Here is a 23050-nt window from a genome sequence, read left to right as displayed (position 1 = left end):
CTATTGGATTGAGATCTGGTGATTATGGAGGCCATTGGAGTACAGTGAACTCATTGTCATGTTCAAGAAACCAGTTTGAGATGATGTGAGCTTTGTGACATGGTGCAGTATTCTGCTGGAAGTAGCCATCAGAAGATGGGTACACTGAGGTCATAAAGGGATGGACATGGTCAGCAACAATACTCAGGTAGGCTGTCTCGTTTAAACGATGCTCAATTGGTACTAAGGGGCCCAAAGTGTACCAAGAAAATGTCCCCGCCGTTACACCACCACCACCACCAGCCTGAACCGTTTATACAAGGCAGGATGGACCCATGATTTCATGTTGTTTATGCCAAAGTCTGACCCTGCCATCTGAATATCGCAGCTGGAATCCAGACTCATCAGACCAGGCAACGTTTTTCCAGTCTTCCATTGTCCAATTCTGGTGAGCCTGTGCGAATTGTAGCCTCCGTTTGCTGTTCTTAGCTGACAGGAGTGGCACCTGGTGTGGTCTTCTGCTGCTGTAGTCCATCTGCTTCAAGGTTCAATGTATTGTGCGTTCAGAGATGGTATTCTGCATAACGATGTTAGTTATTTGAGTTACTATTGCTTTTCTGTCATCTCTAACCAGTCTGCCCATTCTCCTTTGACATCAACAAGGCATTTTTCGTCGACACAGCTGCCGCTCACTGGATATTTTCTCTTTTTCGGACCATTCTCTGTAAACCCTAGCAATGGTTGTAAGTGAAAATCCCAGTAGATCAGCGGTTTCTGAAATACTCAGAGCAGCCCGTCTGGCACCAACAACCATGCCATGTGCAAAATCACTTAACCCCTTCAGTCCCCTATGGACGTACTGGTACATCCAAAAAATGCATCCCAAGAATCCCCTATGGACGTACCGGTACGTCCTGCCTTTCTTGCAAAGGCAGGGACACATCCCTGCTGTTACACGGGGGATCAGGCTGTGGTTTGACTGCCTGGACTCCCCCTGACAACACGTTCTCATGTAACAGCTTCCGGCACGAACACCTGAAAACTGTTACATTTTGAAATGCCGATCGTGCGATCGGGCATTCCCTTCCAGGTCACAACACTGCTGACGTCACCTGGAGGGATATCTGATCGCTCTGATGAGGCACAGATACTGTGATCTCTATGCAAGTGGTTTCTCACTCTTCTCCAATGCTGAATAACAAAACGAAGAAAAAAATGGTTAAAAAAAATCATTAAATCATAATACAATAAATAATATTTAACAAAAACAATAAAGTGAGCTAAGTGATGTAATTGTGACATCACTGGCATTAATAACATGTTCAAGAGGACCTCTAACCATACTGCACTGATAACTGCGAAAATGGCAAAATTTCTCCGGGCTTTGAGGTACCAAAAATCCCTGGGACTGAAGGGGTTAAATCCCCTTTCTTCCCCATTCTGATGCTCGGTTTGAACTTCAGCAAGTTGTCTTGACCACGTCTACATGCCTAAATGCATTGAGTTGCTGTCATGGTATTGGCTGATTAGCTATTTGTGTTAACAAGCAATTGAACAGGTGTACCTAATAAAGTCGCCAGTGAGTGTATATTTCATATACTACAAATCAGCTATTGTTATTCATGGTTATTCGTATGTTCCAAATCAATTTTTTTATAATAAAAATCATTAAATTGTTCATGTTACAGTTTTTATTGTTAAAATGAAACACCTTTAAATCTTATTAAAAAAGGGTAGTGTTAAATATAGTCAAATGCATATTACACCTAGTTTAACTAGGTTACATTTCATATGAGAATAAAAAATGGGGATGGATAAAAATTTGGCTTATGAATTGGGTGTTGCTGAGAAGGGATGGGCAACCTTTAGTACCTCAGTTGCTGTTATACGTTACATTCCTTATCAGACATCCAGCATGATAAAAAAAAAATATATTGTCTGTTTCTCAGGCAAGGCCTCTCTGTAGAGAAATCAGTCATTCAGTCTGTTTTTGGGACATGATACCCACAATTCTCTTTTGGGAGCTAAAGCCAGGTTAGAGGTCTTCAGCACAGCCCCTCATAATTAAAACAAATGCGCATACTAACACGCAAACTCGCTCCAGCACCCACTTAAGCATATACACACACCTCTTTTACTTCCCTCGTACCACTAATACTCGAACCGTAGGCTCACTCACACAATGCACATGCTAATGTCATACGCTAACATATACACAAACACTCATACACAATATGCTGATACACACACTCATGCTAGCAACATACACTAATATACGTACACAGACATGCTAATCCCATGTGCCGCACACACTACCTGTAGCAACAGACAACAGTAAGGAACAGATCTGCAATGCAGAATCGCACCCTAATGCCCTCTGTTGGCAGAATCAAACTTAAACCGGTATCAATCACAGGAGAGGGAAGCTGGACTGGAAGAATGAGAATCTTTGAATATGTAAACTGCCCAAATACAGTAGCAGAAGTATCCAGATAGCAGGTGTAGACAAAGGCAAATATAGCCAAAATGTCTGACAAAAGGATAGTCAGGGTCACAAGCCAAAGTCAAGGGCTGGCAGCAATCAACGTAGTCAAATGTCAAGCAGGAGGTCAGCAACAGAAAGCAATATAGGTATCAAATCTAGATCAGGGACACTTGTGAGCCACAATTGGCACAGGTAACACAAAACCGAGGGTTTAAATATCTCCCTTGATTATAACACTCCCATATTATAAATATTATACAATTGCCCTTGAACTCATCTCATAAATATTCATCCAGCATCTACGCACATGTGCGGATGGTTCCCGTGACGTTCAGCCCTGTGCCCTGCTCTGCAGTTCTCCCGATCGCAGGAGCGCACGCCTCCGTCCATGAGTCAGAGAAGCAGACAGGCAACCCCAGGATGCCAGCTTGAAGAGCAGGGGACTGAGCGTGTCTACAGACACATTGTCACCCTCTCCCATTATCCATGTAGTGCATGCTCTCCATCCCTGTCCTTCACTCCCACTCTCGCTTACCTTGCCTTAAGCTCTGTCTTTACTGTAGCTTACACTCTCTGTTACTCAGTTCATGAGGGCTCTGCAGCAGCTTTGGCATGCCCTTGGATATAGCTGGACTGCCAAGTTTAGCTTTTTCCAGTTTCCTTGATGGTACTCACTTTGCTGATTTCATCTCTGCTTGATTTAAAATGCGTAGAATAATTAAGAAGAAGGATAGCACATTTATGTTCTAAGAAATCAGCCTTCAAACCCTTGTACTTACTTTTTATCGAGTTGGAAGTAACGAGGATGCAAGGATCCTGTATGCTTCCTATATATTATAAATATATTGTTTAATACTGTTTGTTTCATGAGAAACCAAGTGTTAGAACTAAGTTATATTCTAAATTAAGTAAAGTAACTAATTTTTTAGGAAATATAATCATAATTTAGAAAACGTATATCTACATAGAACATTGATATAGTAATAGCCCTTTTCTACTATAAGTTATCTAACCATATAACATGCTGTGTTTGCATTCTAGTCTATAAGCTTGATAGAACGTGGAAACCCATCAAGGAGCCTTGAGCAGGTGTGTCGCTGGGCTCATTCCCAGCAACGTTCTGACCCAGATCACGCTGAGCACCATGACCATGCTGTGTTTCTTACCAGGCAAGATTTTGGTCCTGCAGGTATGCAAGGTACTGTACATTGTATGCAGTCAACCAGTTATGTAAAGCACACTGGCTGAGAACAGAGCTTGGCAGATGTGCAAATACCTGCAATTTCATTATTCCAAGTCTGGTCCCAATGTTATTGGAAATACAGAGGTAACTCTTTCTATATGCATGCCCTTACATTGCAAGAATAGTGAGCACTGCAGAACAAACTTTTTATGATGAAGTGATCATTAATGATTTGTATTCTCCTAGTAATAAAGTGATTTTAACATTTTTATTTTCTATTTTGGAGTTTGTACTGACACCAAATGTATGGTATAGGCAGTGCCAAGTCTTAGTCTCTAAGAAACACTGTGTGTTCACTGCAATAAGTATGTGGAATTCTATGCCTGCAGATATAGTTTTATCAGAGTCTGTACAAACTGGGTCAAAAAAACATAATATTCAGGGATATAATGTTTAAGTTATAGGGAAACAGCTTTTTGATCCAAGGAGAGACCTGACTGCCATTTTGGGGTCAAGAAGGATTTTTTCCCCCTAGTTTTTTGCAAAATTGGAAGGAGCCACAAACTGTTTTTTTTTTTTTTGCCTTCTTTTGGATCAACAGCAATTAACATATATGGTAAAGGCTGAACTTTATGGACGCATGTCTTTTTTCATCCTATGTAACTATGTAACTTCAGCCACACTCTGAGGCCTGATGGCAGAAAGGGTCGTGGTGTAGGCATCCTTCTCTCACCTCACTGCACCTTCCAGCATATAACAAGCCCTCTCTCCCTTTCATTCTGTTTCTTTGAGGTTCACACAATCTGTCATTTCTCTTTACTCTCTCTTCAAATTGCAGTAATATATCGCCCTCCAGGTCCTACCTCACAGTTTTTGACCACGTTTCTGCCTAGCTCCCCTTTTCCTCTCTTCTCATATCCCCTGTCTTATTATTGGTGCTTTTAACATTCCTCTGCTAGCTCCAAACTCCTCTCCCTGACATGCTCTTCTGGTCTTTCTCAATTGACTAATTCCCCTACACACACTGAAGGACACTCTCTTGATCTGGTTTTCTTCAGATCAGGCTCCCTTTCAGATGTCTCCATCTCTCCCTTCCCTCTGTCTGACCACCACCTTCTAACCTTTTCTCCAGTGCTAACAAAACAAAGTTGCAGCGCTCATCTCATACTTGTTGGCCATTACCAGATAATACCCTTACCCAACTGTCAGCCTCATCTCTTGACAGCATAGCTCCAGTTACAATATGTTAACCCCCGACAATTGAAACACCAACCGTGGCATATCAAAACCACACGCTTTCTTGAGAAGTCCAAATCCAGCAAAGACTTTACAACTCTCTCTCGCCAAACAGCTCTACTTCTCTGCTCTCATATCCTCCCTTTCTGCCGACCCGCGATGCCTTTTTTGTACCTTTTCTATCTCTCCCTCACTGCCCAAGATCTTGCTACCCACTTCAAAGACAAGATCAAAACTACCAGCTGTCAGAGAGAATTTCCCGCAGGGAACTCTGATCTCTGACAGCCGGGGAAGGTCTGCGCGATGGACGCAGACAACCCCCGCTGCTAACTGCACCTCCTTCCGGCTGCAGCGGAAGTTGCCTACGCGAATTGCGTAGACGTCCACCCCCTGCCCTGACTACACACCGGGAAGTCAGACGTACTGGTAAGTTTGGGGGGGTGTTAAATGAGGGTCCCCTGAAGCACTGCGGAGGTCTGATTATAAGACAAGGGGTATTTTTCAAAAAAACTCATCTTATAGTCTAGCAAATACGGTATTAGACAAGACCTCTCTTCTTTGCAACCCCCTCCTATCCTACCATACCATACTAACTGCTTTTTCCCCTACAACTGAAGAAGAGATAGCCACTCTTCTTTCTTCTTCTCACCCAACAATCCACTTGACCCCATCCCATCACACCTCACAAAGTCTCTATGTCCATCCCTTGGTCCATCACGTACCCACCTATTTAATCTTTCTCTATCATCTGGAACTGTACCAACAGCCTTCAAGCATGCGTTAATGGCTGTAACAAAAGTCTCCAATCACTTGCTCTCTGCCAAAGCAAAAGGTGACTTCTCCATTCTAATACTATTTGGATCTCTCTGCTGCTTTTGATACTGTTGATCACCACCTACTTCATGACTTACTTGCTTCTACAGGCACTCAAGATACTGCTTTCTCCTGGATCTCCCCATATCTGTCTAATTGTTCCTTCTCGGTCAGCTTATTTGGCAAGACATCATCACCCCTTCCACTTTCAGTTGGCGTCCCCCAAGGTTCAGTCCTTGACCCTCTGCTGGTCTCTCTTTATACTTCATCTTTTGGCAAACTATATGCAGATGATATCAAAATCTACCTGTCTTCTCCTGATCTCTCTCCATCTCTCATGTCCCGTATTACCCACTGCTTGTGTGCTATTTCTTCATGGATGTCACAATGCCTGAAAATTAATCTTTCTAAAACTGAACTCATTATCTTCTCTCCTTCCATCTCCACTCCACTACCTGAATTATCTATCACCATTAACAACACGACTATCTCTCCTACTAACCAGGCCCAAAGCCTTGGGGTCATCCTTGACTCAAACCTCTCCTTCATTCCTCACATTCAGTCCCTCGCCAGATCCTGCCGCTTGCACCTAAAAAACATCTCTCGCATCCAGTAATTCCTCACCCAAGAATCAACAAAAAAATTTGGTTCATTCACTTATTATTTCCCGTCTTGACTACTGCAACACTCTTCTGGTTGGTATTCCACTGTCTCGACTCGCTCCTCTACAGTCTGTCCTAAATGCTGCTGCTAGGCATATCGTCCTTGCACGCCGCTCCTCTTCTGCTTCCCTACTATGTGAAATCCTCAACTGGCTCCCTATAACCTTTACAATTAAATTGAAAGTCCTGGTACTAACATATAAGGCCCTTAATACTGTTCCTCCATAATTTCTGCCCTCATAAGCAAATACTCTCCTACTCTTTCCTTACGTTCCTCCCATGGGATAAGGATCTGCTCCTCACTTATCACCTCTTCCTTTTCCCGTCTACAAGATTTCACTCGGGCTGCCCCATATTTCTGGCATCTACTTCCACCGAATCTTCAGCATTCACCCTCCCTGTGCCTTATGTTTGTCACGCCATTCCCTCAAGATTGTAAGCTTGTGAGCAGGGCTCTCTCCACCTAATGTATCGGTTTGTCTTAGTCTGTCAATTCTTGTCATACCCCTTGAATTTATGTATTGTATTAAGCGCTGCGTAAATTGTTGGTGCTATATAAATAAAAGATAATAATAATACTAATAATATTAAGGTTATCTGAAACATTTAAATGTGACAAATAAGCAAAAATAGAAGAAAGGGGATGTATACTTCGTATTATGAGTGAGTGTGGGAGAAGATTGCAGATCCTTAGCTGCATTGCAACACTCACTGTTGTAATTGATTGAGCTAACAAGCCTACAATCAAAGTAGTTTGCATCAGATCCACAGAGCAGCCTTACCTCCTTTAAGCTGCGCCATATTATTTTTTTTGATGAAAAAGATAAACTATTTTCTTATTTTTAGAAGATATAGCTAACAGCGGTATAACCAGAGGTAGAAAAATTGAGCATTCAGAATAAACCGTACATTACCCTCCTAGTCTTTCAAAAGGTACACAATTAGAGTATGCTGGAAAACAGAAGGTTGAATGGAAAACAGCTTAAAACCAGACCCAAAATGTTTGCTTAGCCTTAACCACACTGTGGTCATAATGATGGGACAGAAGCCAAACATAGCATCTTCCTAAAGACAATATATTATTGCTAGCACTTCCTCTACTCCCTGCAGTGATTTGCTTAACATTTGACCTAAGATGGCACTCATTGTCTATGGTGGAAATTCTCCCACATTCCAAAAATGCCATTCTGGTTCAGAGGTCATGACCTTATGAGGGTCATTAGTAAAATTATCACTTCTGGGTGACTACTGATTTTTAACACCAGGTGAAATTGTACTTTGCTAAGAATTGTCTATGTAGGCAAGAACATGAGTCCGTTGTTAAAATAAACAAACAAAAAATGTTTTGTTTACATACACTTATATGTGTGTCTCACAAAATAAAGAAAAACACAGAGTAATAGCTCAAGAGTAAAGTTTCATACGAACCACTTGCATTGATATATTTATAGTGAAATTTGTATTCCTTACCCATATGGCAACAGAAGGTACATACATCGTTTGCTTGCAAACTTTTCTCCAAACCTTGCTGTCTTTCCCCAATGCAATATGTACATCTCTTAATTTTAAGCTGTTTTTGCAACTATTTTATTCATGACATTTGTCCAGCCTCATGTAAAACTTTATGATGTGTAGCTGTAAAATTGTTAAGAAAGATAAAAAATATAACACATTTGTTTGACAGTATTTGATGTACTTTAATGACAACATTTTTTTCACAGATTGTGTGAAGTCATTGTTGCTTAAAATGAGTGAAATAGCACCATGTATTTTGCACATCTGTTGATGGTTTAATTTGTGTCATGATTTAATCCCGTATGCATCTGTGTAACCATGTTCTGAAGATAATTGTGGTTGCACAAATAGGTCTTAAAGATTAAAACTAAAGAAACAGATGAATCTGCTCTAGCTACACTAAATGGACAAAAGTGTTGTGACACCTGAACATTACACCAACAGGGACGTTTATGACATAATCGAAATTCATAGACAATAATATGTAGTTGGTGCCCCTTTGCAGCTATAACAGCCCCCACTCTTCTGTTAAGGCTTTCCATAAAGCTACCCCATATTAATGATATTAATGCCAGAGGAAGTTTGGAACTCTCAGCAGAGTGTTGCCAACTTGTAAGCACAATGCACCTCAGCGTGGTCTTCCACTTCATGCTGCTGTTCCTTAACTCTTCCATTTTCCAATAATACCACTTTCAGTTGACTGTGGAATATCTAGCATGGATGAAATTTCATTAACTGACTTATTGCAAAGGTGGCATCCTATCACAGTACCACCCTTGAATTCACTGAGCTCACTTTTTCATACTTTTTGCACTTTTTCACTGCATGTTGGGATCCGCAGGGAGTTGTCTACAACTCCACCAGGTGGATCATGGGTTGCTGTTTCCTTCTGTCTCTCCTTGGCCATGTTATTTCTGCTTGCTCCTGATACACCTGCCCATCGTTCAAGCAATTAAGGCCCAATATAAACCGGGCATTATCCTAACCTCAGTGCTAGAGCATTGTGCTCCTTGCCTTTGCATTGTTTGGTTTTGATTCCTGTGTAAGCTGTGTGCCCTGCCATTGGGCTTCCAAGCCATGTGTTCTGCCAGTAGGCTTCCAAGTTGTGTGCCCTGACTGATGGCTCCATGCCGCGTGCCCTGCCAGAAGGCTTCCAGCCGTGTGCCCTGCCAGAGAGCTTCCAGCCATGGTCCTACCTCTTGCTTTGCGGGTGCGCTTCCAATTTCCTGCCTCTACTGAGCTTGTCACCACAAGTTTATTTCCTGCTAGAATACCTATAGATGGCGCCCAAGAGAAGGACTAAGGCTAAAGTGGAGCGCAGCCCAGAACTGTATATATCATCAGCCTGCCTACGGCCATGCTCTGAATCAGAACCTGCCCCTCCATCAAGTCTCCTACCAGATCTGGCACCCAGTGTCCTTACACTGCATGGCTAGGTGCTCAGTTTTATACTCCTGTGACAATGGGTCTGATTGAAACACCTGAATTCAATAATTAAGAGATGTGTCCAAATATTTTGTCCATACAGTATATGAAGATTGTAGATCTCTGAAAAGCACAAGAATATTAAGGATTATGCCTTCTGCCTTAAAACAGTCATGCAACATTATTCACAGCAGATGCTTTTCCCACTGATGTTAGATGCAGAGTGACTCACAACTTTTCATTTTTAGTGATTCTGCATGTTTTTTTTGTTTTTTTTTAATATCTGGGATGTGATGTGATCTGGGATGCGATCAGTTCGTTGTCTTTGGTCCAAAAACTGTTACATTTCTTTCTGATTGATAAATGAACAGCCTAAAATTGAAATGCACATTGTTAATAGTAAAATTATTGCATATACCGTATTGGCTCGAATATAGGCAGCACTTTTTTCCCCCACTTTAAGTCTTTAAAGTGGGGGTGCGGCCTATATTTGGGGTCTAGCGCCCGACACCCGGGACATGCAGTCCCGGGCGCCGGGCAGGCAGCGGGGTTAGGATACAGATCCCCCGCATCGGTGCAGGGGACCTGCATCCTACTCCCCGATACGCTCAGACAGCCTCCCCTGCCAGAACTTTCCAGGGGGGGGTGCCGGCACGGGAGGTTGTCTAAGCGCATCGTCCGCGCGATGCGTTTTACCTCTGCCCCCAAGACTTACCGGCGGGGGACATCTACGCAATACGCGTATACAACTTCCGGTTGTATACGCCTATTGCATAGATGCCCCCCGCTGGCCCCGCAAGACACCCGGGAGTCTGCTCCGGTAAATGGGGATGGGCAGCATATCTCGGGGGGGGGACAGTGGTAGCATATCTCGGGGGGGGGACAGTGGTAGCATTTCTCGGGGGGAGAGGACAGTGGGAGCATATCTCGGGGGGGGGGGACAGAGTGGCAGCATGTTGGCAGCATGTTCTTTTTCTTTAAAAAAGCACCAAACTTTTAGGGTGCGGCCTATATACGGGGGCGGCCTATATACGGGGGCGGCCTATATCCGAGCCAATACGGTATATCATTTAGTAGATTTTTGTGGATACAAATCTGTGGCAGATTCCAAATAAGCTTCTGTGACATAGGTAAACTATTGAGGGGTAAATTTGTGCCGTTATTCTGAGCCTGTTTTTTTTAAAGTGCATAAAAAAAACCATAAAATGTATGATGAATTCACAGAAGTAATTAAGTGGCTGAAACAAGGGTATTGATGTGTGTTTTTACTCTACCACTCTTCTGCACCAGTGAAAACAGGAATAAAAAAGTACCTTTCTTCTACTAAAAGATTTTGCTAACTTGCAGCAGAAATGTGGGCAGTACAATAATCGGGATCTTTGTAGGGTGGTAAAGGTTAGCAAGTTTGTTTCACAAAAGGGTAGTGCTCTGTTAACATTTTACTGGGCTGAAAGTGACAGTGGTTAGGTACTAGAAGTGGAAATCAATTAACTTTTATGCTAAATGAATTAAATTCATGCTGGATTAAGGTGGAGTCTGGCTCTTGGTTGTTATCAAAACAAAGGCAATGCTATGAATTGAAGATACCACTAATAAAATGAAAGCATCATGTTCTCAACAAAACATCACAATAGTTTTTATCCAGACCGCTAATATGTAAGTCCATAGAAATGTTAATTGTAAAGTTCACCACTTGTAAGGCTATACCATATGTTAAGAGGCCAGTTTGCTGTCTCAGAGACAAATTTGAGAATATGATATCTGCTTGGTCATTTATCTATGAAGAGAAGATACATCTATCAGAGAACAAAATGTCTCTTTAGATTGTACGGCCTAATGACCAGGGCCCTTCATATGTTTTGTTTGATGGCGACATATAAATTATAAATAACAGTTGCAAGAAAAGGTTGGATTCACAGGCTAGAGTTTCTTTAAACGTTTCTAGAAAATATTCTCAAAGGTCACAATGGACTGAGGACATGCAGCACTCAGAGTTTGTGAATTAGCCCCTGACTGTAAGTTTGAAATGCTTTTTGTTTATTATAAACACTAAAGAACAAATAAGGTTGGTGGTTTTCCTGAAGGAATAAATTGGCAAAGTTGATTTACCGGATAATTCTTATCTGCCATCAGATTATATGGTTTGTTATTTTATTTATGGATGAGACTAAAATGTATCTCTGCTTACAATCATTCTGTCCAATTTTTGTTCTATCCGCTAATATAATTATATAGTATTACTGTTTGTCAACAGAAGGTAATGCTAATTAGGAATATAGAGGCTGTGTGGTTAAAATCCCTAGTTGGCCCCAATGCAATTAGAGGAAATGTTATAGATTCATGCGCTAAGCACATGCTGAATGAAATATAATAACTGGGCATGTGCACAAAACCACTCAAAAACCTTAATGGCAAGGTGGTCATATCATGAATCAACATCACTTATCCATACAGAGTGAAGTACCGTGCTGAATACGTGTGATTGCCAGAGAGTTTGTTCACTCAAATATTATTTACAAACAGTTCAGTAGTAGGCTGTTTTGTGGCTTTTCTAACAGGTCCTGGACTGTAAATTGTAACATTCAGAAAACATCTCATGGTGATTTTACAATTTTTTGTAAGGTGAAATAAATTGTCATGTGGAACATCCTTGTATTCACAGTCCAGCATAATCTATCAAGATTGTTCTAGGTCAACTTTCTTGCAAGGAAGACAGCACGCTTTGTTCTCTAGTATGGCATAAATTCCAAATATGCCTTTATCCCACTTTCATCCCAATTCATATCAATAGGTCAAAAAAGTCACGTAAAAAGTCTTGGTAAATCTCGACCTCTAGCCATGCCTTTTACCACCCCTACAATGTCACTTTTTGAAATTGAAAATGTATAGAGCTATAGTACTGACATCTTTAACTCTTTCATGCCCAATAGGTTATGCTCCTGTAACGGGTATGTGTCATCCACTACGTAGCTGTACTCTGAACCATGAAGATGGGTTCTCCTCCGCATTTGTGGTCGCCCATGAAACAGGTCACGTGTAAGTCAAACTCATTGCTGTAACATTCAAGAGTGTGTCCTGTTTGGTTGTAATTGATCGAGCATGTATGAATCTGGTATTCAAAATATGTGCAGGTTTATATTATGGAGCAAATCACCATAAGGTGCCAATGTTCCACCAAAATAAGCCAGCAATAAGACAGCAAGGACATGAAGAATGAGTTTCAGTTTCAATGAGCCCACTGGTGTACCAACAATTCTTGAAGACCCCAAAATCTGACAAGAAAAAATTTACCCTATATGGTATTTTAAAGGAAGCTTGTAATTCCCAATTGAATCCATGTTAATAACTTGTAAAAGAGTTAATTCTATACAGCAGTGCTAAGTTACTGATATATAACTGTTACTTAAGTAACTTAATCAACTAAACCTACTTGTAAGTGAACTTATTTTGCAAGATCTCTAAAAAATAATGAAATAAAAAGATGGCTTAAGAAACTCTGTAACCAATGATAGGCCAGCATTATTTAATAAGTGAAAAGGAGTGGCATTATGTAAATTATTATGTACCGTTGTGTGAAAAAGAAACTACATCCTGTCTGAATGCTATGGTTCAACATATCAGGGCATAATAATAATCATCTATTCCTTACAAGGTGTAAACATCAGGTAAATACAACCACAGATGAACAACAACACATGACATATGTTGATTTATTCAACAAAAATAAAGCCAAAGTGGAAAAGCTATGTGTGAAAAACTAAGTACACCTTATGATTTAATGGCTTATATGACCACCTTTAGCAGTGATAACTTAAAGTAATTGTTAATTTGTCTCTCACATCTTTGTGGAGGAATTTTGGCCCACCCTTTTTTACAATGTTGCTTCTATTCATTGAGGTCTGCAGGCATCTGTTTATGCACAGCTCCCTTAAGGTCCCACCACAGCACCTCAATCAGGTTAAGGTCTAGAATTTGGCTGGGCCATTGCAACACCTTTATTCTTTTCTTTTTCAGCCATTCTGTTGTAGATTTGCTGGTGTGCTTGGGATCATTGTCCTGTTGCATGACCCAATTTCAGCAAAGCTTTAGTATACAGAGGAGTTCATGGTCAACTGAATGACTGCAAGGTCCTTCAGTTGAAGGTCCTGCCGCTACAAAACAAGTCCAAATCATCAGCCCTCCAACACCATGGTTGACAGATGCAACTTTGTAAACCTAAGCCATGTTCCAAACCAAGCATAGTTGTTCAGTCTTTTTCTAACTGTGCTGTCATAAACCTTAACATTTACCATGCTGAGGCCTGTCGAGTCTGAGATGTAACTCTTTATAATTTTGCAATTTCTCTGAGCATTGCATGTTCTGACCGTCAGATGAATTTGCTGGTACATCAACTCCTCAGAAGATTGGTTTGTGAATTTTTTCCACTTTTAAATAATCTTTCTCTATGTAAAATGATGGACTTTAAATTGCTTAAAAATGGCCTTATAACCCAGATTGATTGTGCAGCACCAATTGCTTCTCTAAGTTCATTAATGTCTTTCCTCCTTGGCACTGTGTTAACACACATCTGAATGTTCCAGACCAGAAAATTGCTAAAACCTTGGCTTTTATAGAGGTAGTCATACGTGCTGATGATCAATTAATCAAAGGCATTTGATTAGCAACAACTGTCTGCTACTTAGCCTCTTAATTCCTATGGAAGCAGTAAGGGTGTACTTAGTTTTCTTTTACACATCGATTCTCCATTTTGGCTTTATTTTTGTTGAATAAATCATGACACTGTGTAATATGTCATGTGTTGTTGTTCATCTGAGGTTGTATTTACTTAATTTTTAGACGTGCTATGGAACAGAAGATTGTTAGGATGTCCTGATATGTGAAACTATAGAATTTAAAGAAGGTGTACTTTTTTTTTTTACACAACTGTAGTACTTTGTAATAATTCATGTTACTATATTCATTTTTACAGCTAATTATGTTTATTAAAGAAAAAAATTGTCTGCTTCCTGAAGGTACATAGCTTGTAGTCCAAAAATATTAAAATATATATGTTAAAGTGTAGAAAAATATGTACTAATCATAAAGCACATAGTGGATGCAATTGTTTCAAGTGAATACTTTTCAAAGCACGCTTGCAAATAGCTTAGAAAACCAAGGATTTTCTCAATTTACAGTCATCTCCTTGCAGAACACTTGAAAGGTTATCAGTTGTATCTGAACATCTTAAGATCAAAGCGATAACAACATGAAACTGTATTTGTTGTGAACACCTGGGGTGTGCAGTTAGACACATTTTCAGGGAGAATTTTTTTTTGAACTATGGTTTAACTCAAGCTCTTTAGAAAATACATCATATGAATGTTCCATTCTTTGCAAACAGCTTGGTTTACACTGAGTACGTGATACCTTGGACATTAGCTCACTCAAAACCACACTAAAGGCTTAAAAGTTGAGTGCATTTTTAACCAAGTTGACTCAAGACCAAAGATTCCATGTACAGATAGAATTAAACTGCATTTCATTTCTATTTCATAAACATATTTTACATATTGTACATATTTTATTGTTATCACTTCCTGCAAACTATTTTAAATTTTCAGCATCACATAAAGGTACAAAACTATGTTATCTGGATATGCATACATGAAATTCAACAAGTTAATATTATGCAAGTTCATATGATTCCCCCAAAATGTAAAATACATATGTGTTTTTTTTTATAAATACAGTATATATCAGATTTTTTAAAACAACTGTATTATTTTTCAAATTCACAATGCTATATATAACAAAAAAATGCTGTTGAGGAGAAGCATTATAATTTCTGCAACTATATTGTTCTATGAATCTCAAGTTTTACTTTGTTCCTGTTTTAGTAATCTCTTAATTAGTGAAAATGTGGTGGGAAAAGTCAGTTTCTGTGTGTTTCACCACTAATGCTTGTTAAGTTAATATGCCTAACCACTGAGTAATCAACTACCTCTAGTAAGCAGTGCATTAACTACAGATCATGTATGTATTTTTGTCCCAGGTTAGGTATGGAACATGATGGGCAAGGTAATCGCTGTGCTGATGAAACCAGCATGGGGAGCATTATGGCACCACTGGTCCAAGCTGCATTCCACCGCTATCATTGGTCAAGATGCAGTAAACAGGAACTTAACAGATACATACAGTATGTGGTTGATGTTAACAAGAGTTGTTGTATTTAATTTGATTAGTCCGTGTTAACACACTGATGAAGTTACATGATATTGAGCAACACAACTTATTGGGCTCCCTGTTCTTCTATGAGTCTGCCAATTTTCCAAACATCTGTTAGAAAATACAAAATCCTGTGCATCTTCGAAAATGGAGATATAGTATCTTTCCCTTCCCCTCTATCATCCACCAGAACTAAAACTCTCTGCTTTCTTTGGTCTTTCATGCCCAACGGGCCAACTCCTTTCCAACCAAATGGCCCTACATGAATTCTGCTGTGGGCACAAATCAGGGGGTTGAGAAGCAAAAAAAACACCCATGTGCATTTCAGTAAGTTAAAGCCCAGTTCCCCTATGACCAGACCAGAAAACTACTCAAATCTAGAGCTAGATCCAAGAAACAATTAAATGATATCACCTACAAATGGGGCTTATTCACTAAAAGGAGAGTTGTCAGGAGAGATGTGGTTTCAGCTTAATTCTGTGTTTATTATAAATAGTCATCCCTAATATATATATATATATATATATATATATATATATATATATCACTGGTCCTGTATAATACATAATTTAATGTGTAAGGACTTTGGAGAAATCTCACTGATTTAACTATACATTATATGGGGTCGTCCAAGCTCCTTCTGCAGCAGATGCTCACTGGTCCATTTTAGGGAGTAGATTGGGCTGTTAATGTGAAAATGTTTCCCTTTATTAATGGCATGCATTTCCTGTAAACCTTTACAACCTGTGAATTCTAGTTGAGTCTTAAACCACAATGAATGTCTAGACATAGCTTTTCTGTAATATGGTCATGTTTTTCACCACAATCGCTGGAATCCTTTTGTCCCTGGATAATGGAGACTTAAAAACCTCTGCCTTTTATGCTCACCATCCATATGTTAAGTATTTGGGAAATGTCAAATCAATACATGTATGTACAAATATGGATGTAACTTATTAATATAAGTTTAATATTAATTATCAAATGTTTATCTATTGACTATGTATCCTGTAGAGGTAATTGCAACATTACCAAAGAACTGCAAGTACTTATTAATTGAAAATTAATTTGTTGCAATGTTATATGATTTTTCCTCCTGTTATGTGCCAGTATTGCAGCATCCTCTCTTCTGTGTTGATATAGTTCTTATGATTGTCTTCTTGATGATCCATTTGAGCACAATTGGCCCAAACTCCCTGAGCTTCCAGGAATCAACTACTCCATGGATGAGCAATGCAGATTTGATTTTGGAGTGGGCTACAAGATGTGCACTGCCGTAAGTAAATATCCATTGGGTTATGGATGTGACCTTATTATATATATATATATATATATATATATATATATATATATATATATAAAACCTCACTTCACCAACCTAGCTATAACTTATAAAAGACAGAGTCTGGTTAGTTTCTACTGCATAATGCATAGTTAAATCTATGTGGGGGTGGGACCTATAATCAGGGTTTAGAGCAGGGATGCGCAATTATATGCAGTTCCGGGCACCGGGCGGGTGTTTTTTCTTTTTCATTTCATTTAACGCTGCAGGGGACTTGGATCCTCCTCTCCGGCAGCCGGCGTACGTCTGCACGATGTGCGTATGCCGGCACTTCCGCCTGTGCTTCTATGACGGAGCACCTGCGTCACATAACATTCCGGTGCTCCACCATAGAAGCCCCGGCGGAAGTGCTGGCAGTGGAGGTTGTCTACATGCAGACGTTCACTCTGGCCGGTGAACATCTGTGCGATGCGAGCAGATAACCTCTGCTGCCAGTGCTTCTATGGTGGAGCACCGGAAAGGTTATGTCACGCCCGTGCAGACGTCCACCGGCTGGCCCCGCTAGACACTAAACAGTGAGTCTGGTGGTGCATTGATAAGTCTGGGGGGGGCATATCTGGGGGGCAGAGTGGCATATCTGGGGGGGCAGAGTGGTTTTTCTAGGGGGGTGAGTGGTATTTCTAGGGGGCATAAAACAGAGTAGCATATCCGAGGGGAATATCTATAAGTAGATAACATTATTGATTTTCCAAACTTCTGTTTATATATAACATATGTTGACTAACTGCATAATAGATACCAAAAATGTTACAATACACGTATTCCTGTTTGTTATGTAAAATTCTGTTTTACCATTCCACTAATGTGTATTTTTTTCTTAAAAATATATATTTTTTTAAAATAGCACCAAACTTTAAGGGTGCGGCCTATAATCGGGCGTCGGGCGCTAGACACCGAATATAGGCCACACCCCCACTTTAAAGACTTAAAGTGGGGGGAAAAAGTGCGGCCTTTATTCGGGCCAATACGGTATATTCAAGTTATATCTATATATATTTTTTTAATAATACATTAGTTCCCATATAGAGGATCATCACAGGAATTTTGTGTATGCAAACAGAACCATTCCAGGTGTTTTCCTTCCCACAGTTTAGAACATTTGACCCTTGTAAACAGCTGTGGTGCAGCCATCCAGATAATCCTTATTTCTGCAAAACTAAGAAGGGCCCCCCACTCGACGGGACTGAATGCTCTCCAGGAAAGGTAAATTATTTCATATTTGCAGTCAGATTATTATTTGATTACAAACTTTGAAACGATGTCAGGTCCAATTTAAACATCTACTCTGGTTGAGTTATATAATTCTTTCAAGATATTTTCACTAGCATTGCTTTTTCTCTCTCTGTTATTTTGTAGTGGTGTTTTAAAGGCCACTGTATTTGGAAGACTCCAGAGCAATCCTACAGCCAGGATGGAGGTTGGAGCTCATGGTCCAGATTTGGGACTTGTTCCCGCACTTGTGGAGGAGGTGTGCGGTCCCGTAGCAGACAGTGTAATAACCCACCGTGAGTTATGTGCCAACTGTGTTTTATACCTTGTATAGACACCTCTGCCACACACTAAAATAATTTCTGTTAACAGCAGTTGAGGCCATAACTGTGGCCAAAATCTAAAAAAAGATCATGGATTAGATGTTCTAAAGTTAATGGTCAATTGACATATATATATATATATATATTTTTTTTTTTTTCTTTTCTTTTCTTTTTTTTTCTTCACAATTGATATCCTCATAGGAAATATTTTAGTGTAGTCCATAGTCATGTGATACATTAAGATGGCACTAGAGTCTTTGTTCCGATAATTGTGATTTTGTGTGTTTTTAATTTTTGGGGAGATTAATAAAAATACACATCTGCTTAGCATGCCAAAGTAGTTCCTTTTACTAACTAAACACTTTGCCTGACTCTCTGGAGTGTGATCTTCCCTCAGGTTGTGTCCACTTCCACAGGTACTTGTGGTATATATTTATAAATATAGTGATGTTAGCCCAAGGTACAAAGAAGGCCTGACACTAAAGTGGCTTCATGGGTGATGAAAAACATTATATGGGTATTACATTAGAAAAATGAGAGAATGACGCTATGCAGGAGACATTGTGCTGCCTTGGTCCAAGGATTAAATGCTACCCGGGGGCGTAACTAGAAACCTCAGGGCCCCGGTGCGAGAATCTGTTAAGGGCCCCCCCACCCCCAACCCCAACCCCAACCCATCTATCCCTTTCTCACGATCTACCCTCTCCCTCCCTACCCCCTCTTCTCACGATCTACCCACTCCCTCCCTACCCCCTTCTCATGATCTACCCACTCCCTCCCTACCCCCCCTTCTCACGATCTACCCACTCCCTCCCTACCCCCTTCTCACGATCTACCCACTCCCTCCCTACCCCCCTTCTCACGATCTACCGACTTCCTCCCTACCCCCCCTTCTCACGATCTACCCACTCCCTACCCCCCCTTCTCACGATCCACCCACTCCCTCCCTACCCCCCCGTTCTCACGATCTACCCACTCTCTCCCTACCCCCCCTTCTCACGATCTACCCACTCCCTCCCTACCCCCCCTTTGTAGGTCACTTACCGTCAACTCCTTGCCGCAGCCGCCGCTGCCGCCGCTGCCGCCGCTGCCGCCGCCTGCCTCAGCGCTGCCCAGAGTGCAGTGTTGGGAGCGTGAAGCGTTTGTCTCGGGTGCCGGCGCTTCACGCTGAGCGCTGGCATATGACGTCATATGCCGGCGCTCACCAGTGAAGCGCCGGCACCCGAGACAAACGCCTCACGCTCCCAACACTGCACACAGCGGCGGCGGCGGGGAGCGGAGGCATCCTGGATTTCTGTCAGGGGGCCCAAGAGTTGCCGAGCGGTCGTTTTCAGCAACCGCTCGGCACCCCTTGGGCCCCCCTGACTGGCAGAACTCCAGGGCCCGGTCGCAGTCGAGACTCCTGCGACCCCGGTAGTTCCGCCACTGATGCTACCCCCACACCAAAACCATGCCCACCAAACCACACCTACATCTATTATGCTATATCATAATTAATAAAAGTAAAATTAATCTTATCATGAAGTGTCATACACACTAGCATACACAAATACACTGATACCCACACTAACATACCCACACACACATACACATGCACATGCACGTGCACGTACACACACTAACATACCCAGACACACACTCACATACCCAGACAAACCAGCAAACACATACACACACAGACACACAGAATCACATGCAGCTCACTTACTATGGAGAGTAAGTAAGGAGCTTAATACAGCTCGTACACACTGATGTTACATAACCTTGATGCCTTTGGGCAACAAATTGCTGCCCCGTGAAAGTGCTGCCTGGGTCCCATGGAAGAGTCTGCTCCGGGAATTGCACAGGGAAAATTACTAACAGAAACTAACCTGCGGAGTAGACAGAATAGGGAATGGCTGAAGAAGAGAAAATAACAGCATTTCAGTGGGTACATGGAGGTCATGAATTCAAGCAAGAGATCAGTATTCTCATCCGAGATAATAATTTTGCTTGCATTCATACATTCCACCACCTAGGTTAGATACTTATGAAACTTCTTATTGAAGTTATAAAACAACTCTGTTGAAAGTTGAAAAAGATTAACATTATAGCTAGAGGCATAATCCAGTCTACATTTCAATAAGGATGTTTTTGGAAAACAGTGGTAAAGATCTAATGATTCAATTTCCCCCCTTTTGATCACTTACATTAATTTCATGTGTCATCCTTCCTGTCCATACCTTGTTCTCTTGCTTTCTCTAGGTCTGAATGCCTGGTCTTTGCTTAAAACAACTCTTAATGTTTAGCAACAGTGACAAAATAATTCATCCAATACATCTGGCCTTCTATTTCCCCCCCAGCCTAGAAAACTTGATACAAGATTTTTACCACCAATAGCATCTGTGTACATCATAAAAAAATAGTCATCTATTTGTATCTTGTTTCAAGATTTGGTTTTTAAAGGCCAGTACAGCATTGATTGAAGTTAGAACACAGCTACAATTATAATCATCAAACGCCTATAATTGTGATATTTTATATAAATTTAACATAGATTAAACAACATCTAGGAAGTATATGGGTCTGTTATATCATACAAGTAATTAAAACAAAAAATAGCACCGTAATTTGATGCATTGATTGAAACACTTTTGCACGTAGATACTTGTTATTTTTCTTAAATTACATCATGAGATTGAACTAGCATTGACCTCTTTATTTTGAAGTAGAATCTAACCACAAACATAAACCATCGCCCACATTATGTACATACACATTTTTAAGTGCTCCTGTAATACAGGAAAGGTCAAACAGGGTAAACTAATATTGTTAGTGTTGCTGTTGGTTCTATTAGGGTAGAAACAATGGAAAGTACACTGGCACTACTTTTTACATATTATGCAAACTTCCAGACCTTTGCCATTTTAAATGTACTGATGTGCCTCCTCCATTGCTTAGTTTAAGTGAACCAGCCTTCCTTCTAGTTTTATTTTGGTAAAGGTACATTCAAAGAAACATTTCTTAACAGATGTGTTCATTCATCCTGAGAGCACATTATAGACTGGGAGTCCACACCAGTACTCCAAACTCAAGATCTATAATCCATGATGTCACATCTCTGAAAGAAATTATTAGGGTGACACAGTAGAGTTGATTTTTTTTGTTTTTGCCTTTGGTTTTGTTTACATGATAAAATTGGTACTTCTAAATAAATGATTTTATAAAAAGTTTCTCTACATAAGTAGCAAAAGTGTAGTAAAGATATCAATAATCGCAATGCTAGTGTCTGTTAAAATTCGACTTACTATTAAAGCCACAACAGAGATGATGTCTTTTAGATTCTCAGAGAATTCCCTATGTTCTGTAAGTTATCTGCATCTCACATGAAACTTGTAGCAGCCAAGTTGCCATGGGCTAAACAAATAACCAAAAAGCACGGTGTACACATATGGCTAAGTTGGTCCTTTAAAAATGTTTTAATAAACTAGTGGGGATTGACAATGGTAACTGAATTAGTATTTTAATTACTGCAGGACAACACAAATGTTTCATATATGATTGATGTTGTACTAACCTATGTACTAACCTATGGCTATGTTCCTTCTGTATAAATTCATGAATTCAGTGGAAAGGCAGCGTAAGTTGTAAAAACGTTTTGTCCATAGTCACGGTACCCATGGGGTGGGAGATTAATTCTAATCCAGGTCCTTATGCAGTTAGTTTGGACAAAACTAAAAAAATATAGCAGGGCCAGTATTATTATTATCTTTTATTTGTGTAGTGGCAACAATTTACACAATGCTTCTTACAGTTTATACATTCAAAGGGTATGGAAAAACTAGAATTACCAGACTAAGGCAAATACATTAGGTAACCCGCTTGCAAATCTAAAGGGAGTGGGGTATAAAAAACACAAGTTATAGAGAACAAGGTGGGATATAATGTCATAGATAAACACAGTAGCACTTAATATATTTATATCCCCAGGGAATAAACTGACTAGATATTCGCCTTTTGTGTTTCTTTTGGGCTAATATGCTTGGTTGGTTTTTTAACAATACTTGTGCGTAAAACTTAAAATACTGACTTTTAGAAGTGTAAACATATGTTATGCTTCTGGTGGTTCTTTTTTTTTTTGCATAGCCACATCTGTATTCTCATTTTGTTCTTCCCCCACGATATTTTAGTATTATATAAACACAGACTTGGCACAAGGCATCTAGCAAAGCAATACATTTTGAAGAAACTTGAGTATCTTGAAGGCAAATGTTGGTATTGCTTAGGACCAACAGCTGCCGCTGAGCAGCTTCTTCTTAGTCAGTTAGCCAGCGTTTTTAATTAGTAAAATCTTTCATTTTACTTCATTTTTCTTTTTATGCTTGAGTGTTGTTTTAGACAGATTGTGGGGCTACTTTAGATTACACTTTCAAACAAATATTTGAACTCTGTGTGAGCCTCCCAGAATCGGAGACTGATTTATCAATCTGCATAAATATGTTAGCATGACAAGGTGGATGGCGGGGTCAACAATAATGCTGTTGGTGGTAACAAATATATGATATGTACCCAAAAAAATACTATTTGTACAGCAGATAATGTTTAGTGTTGGAAATGGCACCACTTTGTACGCACCTCATATTATGTCTTAGGGAAGGTATGGCTCACTGAATGCAGTATAAATGTATCATGGTG

The 23050-nt window shown here is 40.2% G+C and overlaps 1 protein-coding gene across 1 annotated transcript in view; it reads left to right on the top strand.

Annotated features, from left to right (window-relative positions):
- The window catches only part of ADAMTS14 (ADAM metallopeptidase with thrombospondin type 1 motif 14), a 106343-nt gene that overhangs the window by 51861 nt on the left and 31432 nt on the right, over nucleotides 1–23050 (top strand). Inside the window, exons 6-11 of the mRNA XM_053450665.1 lie at nucleotides 3506–3662; nucleotides 12229–12334; nucleotides 15330–15473; nucleotides 16646–16778; nucleotides 17934–18047; nucleotides 18201–18349. Coding sequence (XP_053306640.1) covers nucleotides 3506–3662; nucleotides 12229–12334; nucleotides 15330–15473; nucleotides 16646–16778; nucleotides 17934–18047; nucleotides 18201–18349 — 803 coding nt within the window. The remainder of the gene's footprint in view (nucleotides 1–3505; nucleotides 3663–12228; nucleotides 12335–15329; nucleotides 15474–16645; nucleotides 16779–17933; nucleotides 18048–18200; nucleotides 18350–23050) is intronic.

The sequence above is a fragment of the Spea bombifrons genome, chromosome 11 (assembly GCF_027358695.1).
Source record: "Spea bombifrons isolate aSpeBom1 chromosome 11, aSpeBom1.2.pri, whole genome shotgun sequence".
Lineage (NCBI taxonomy): Eukaryota > Metazoa > Chordata > Amphibia > Anura > Pelobatidae > Spea > Spea bombifrons.
The sequence above is the reverse complement of the archived record's forward strand: the minus strand, read 5'-3'. Positions and strand labels throughout refer to the sequence as shown.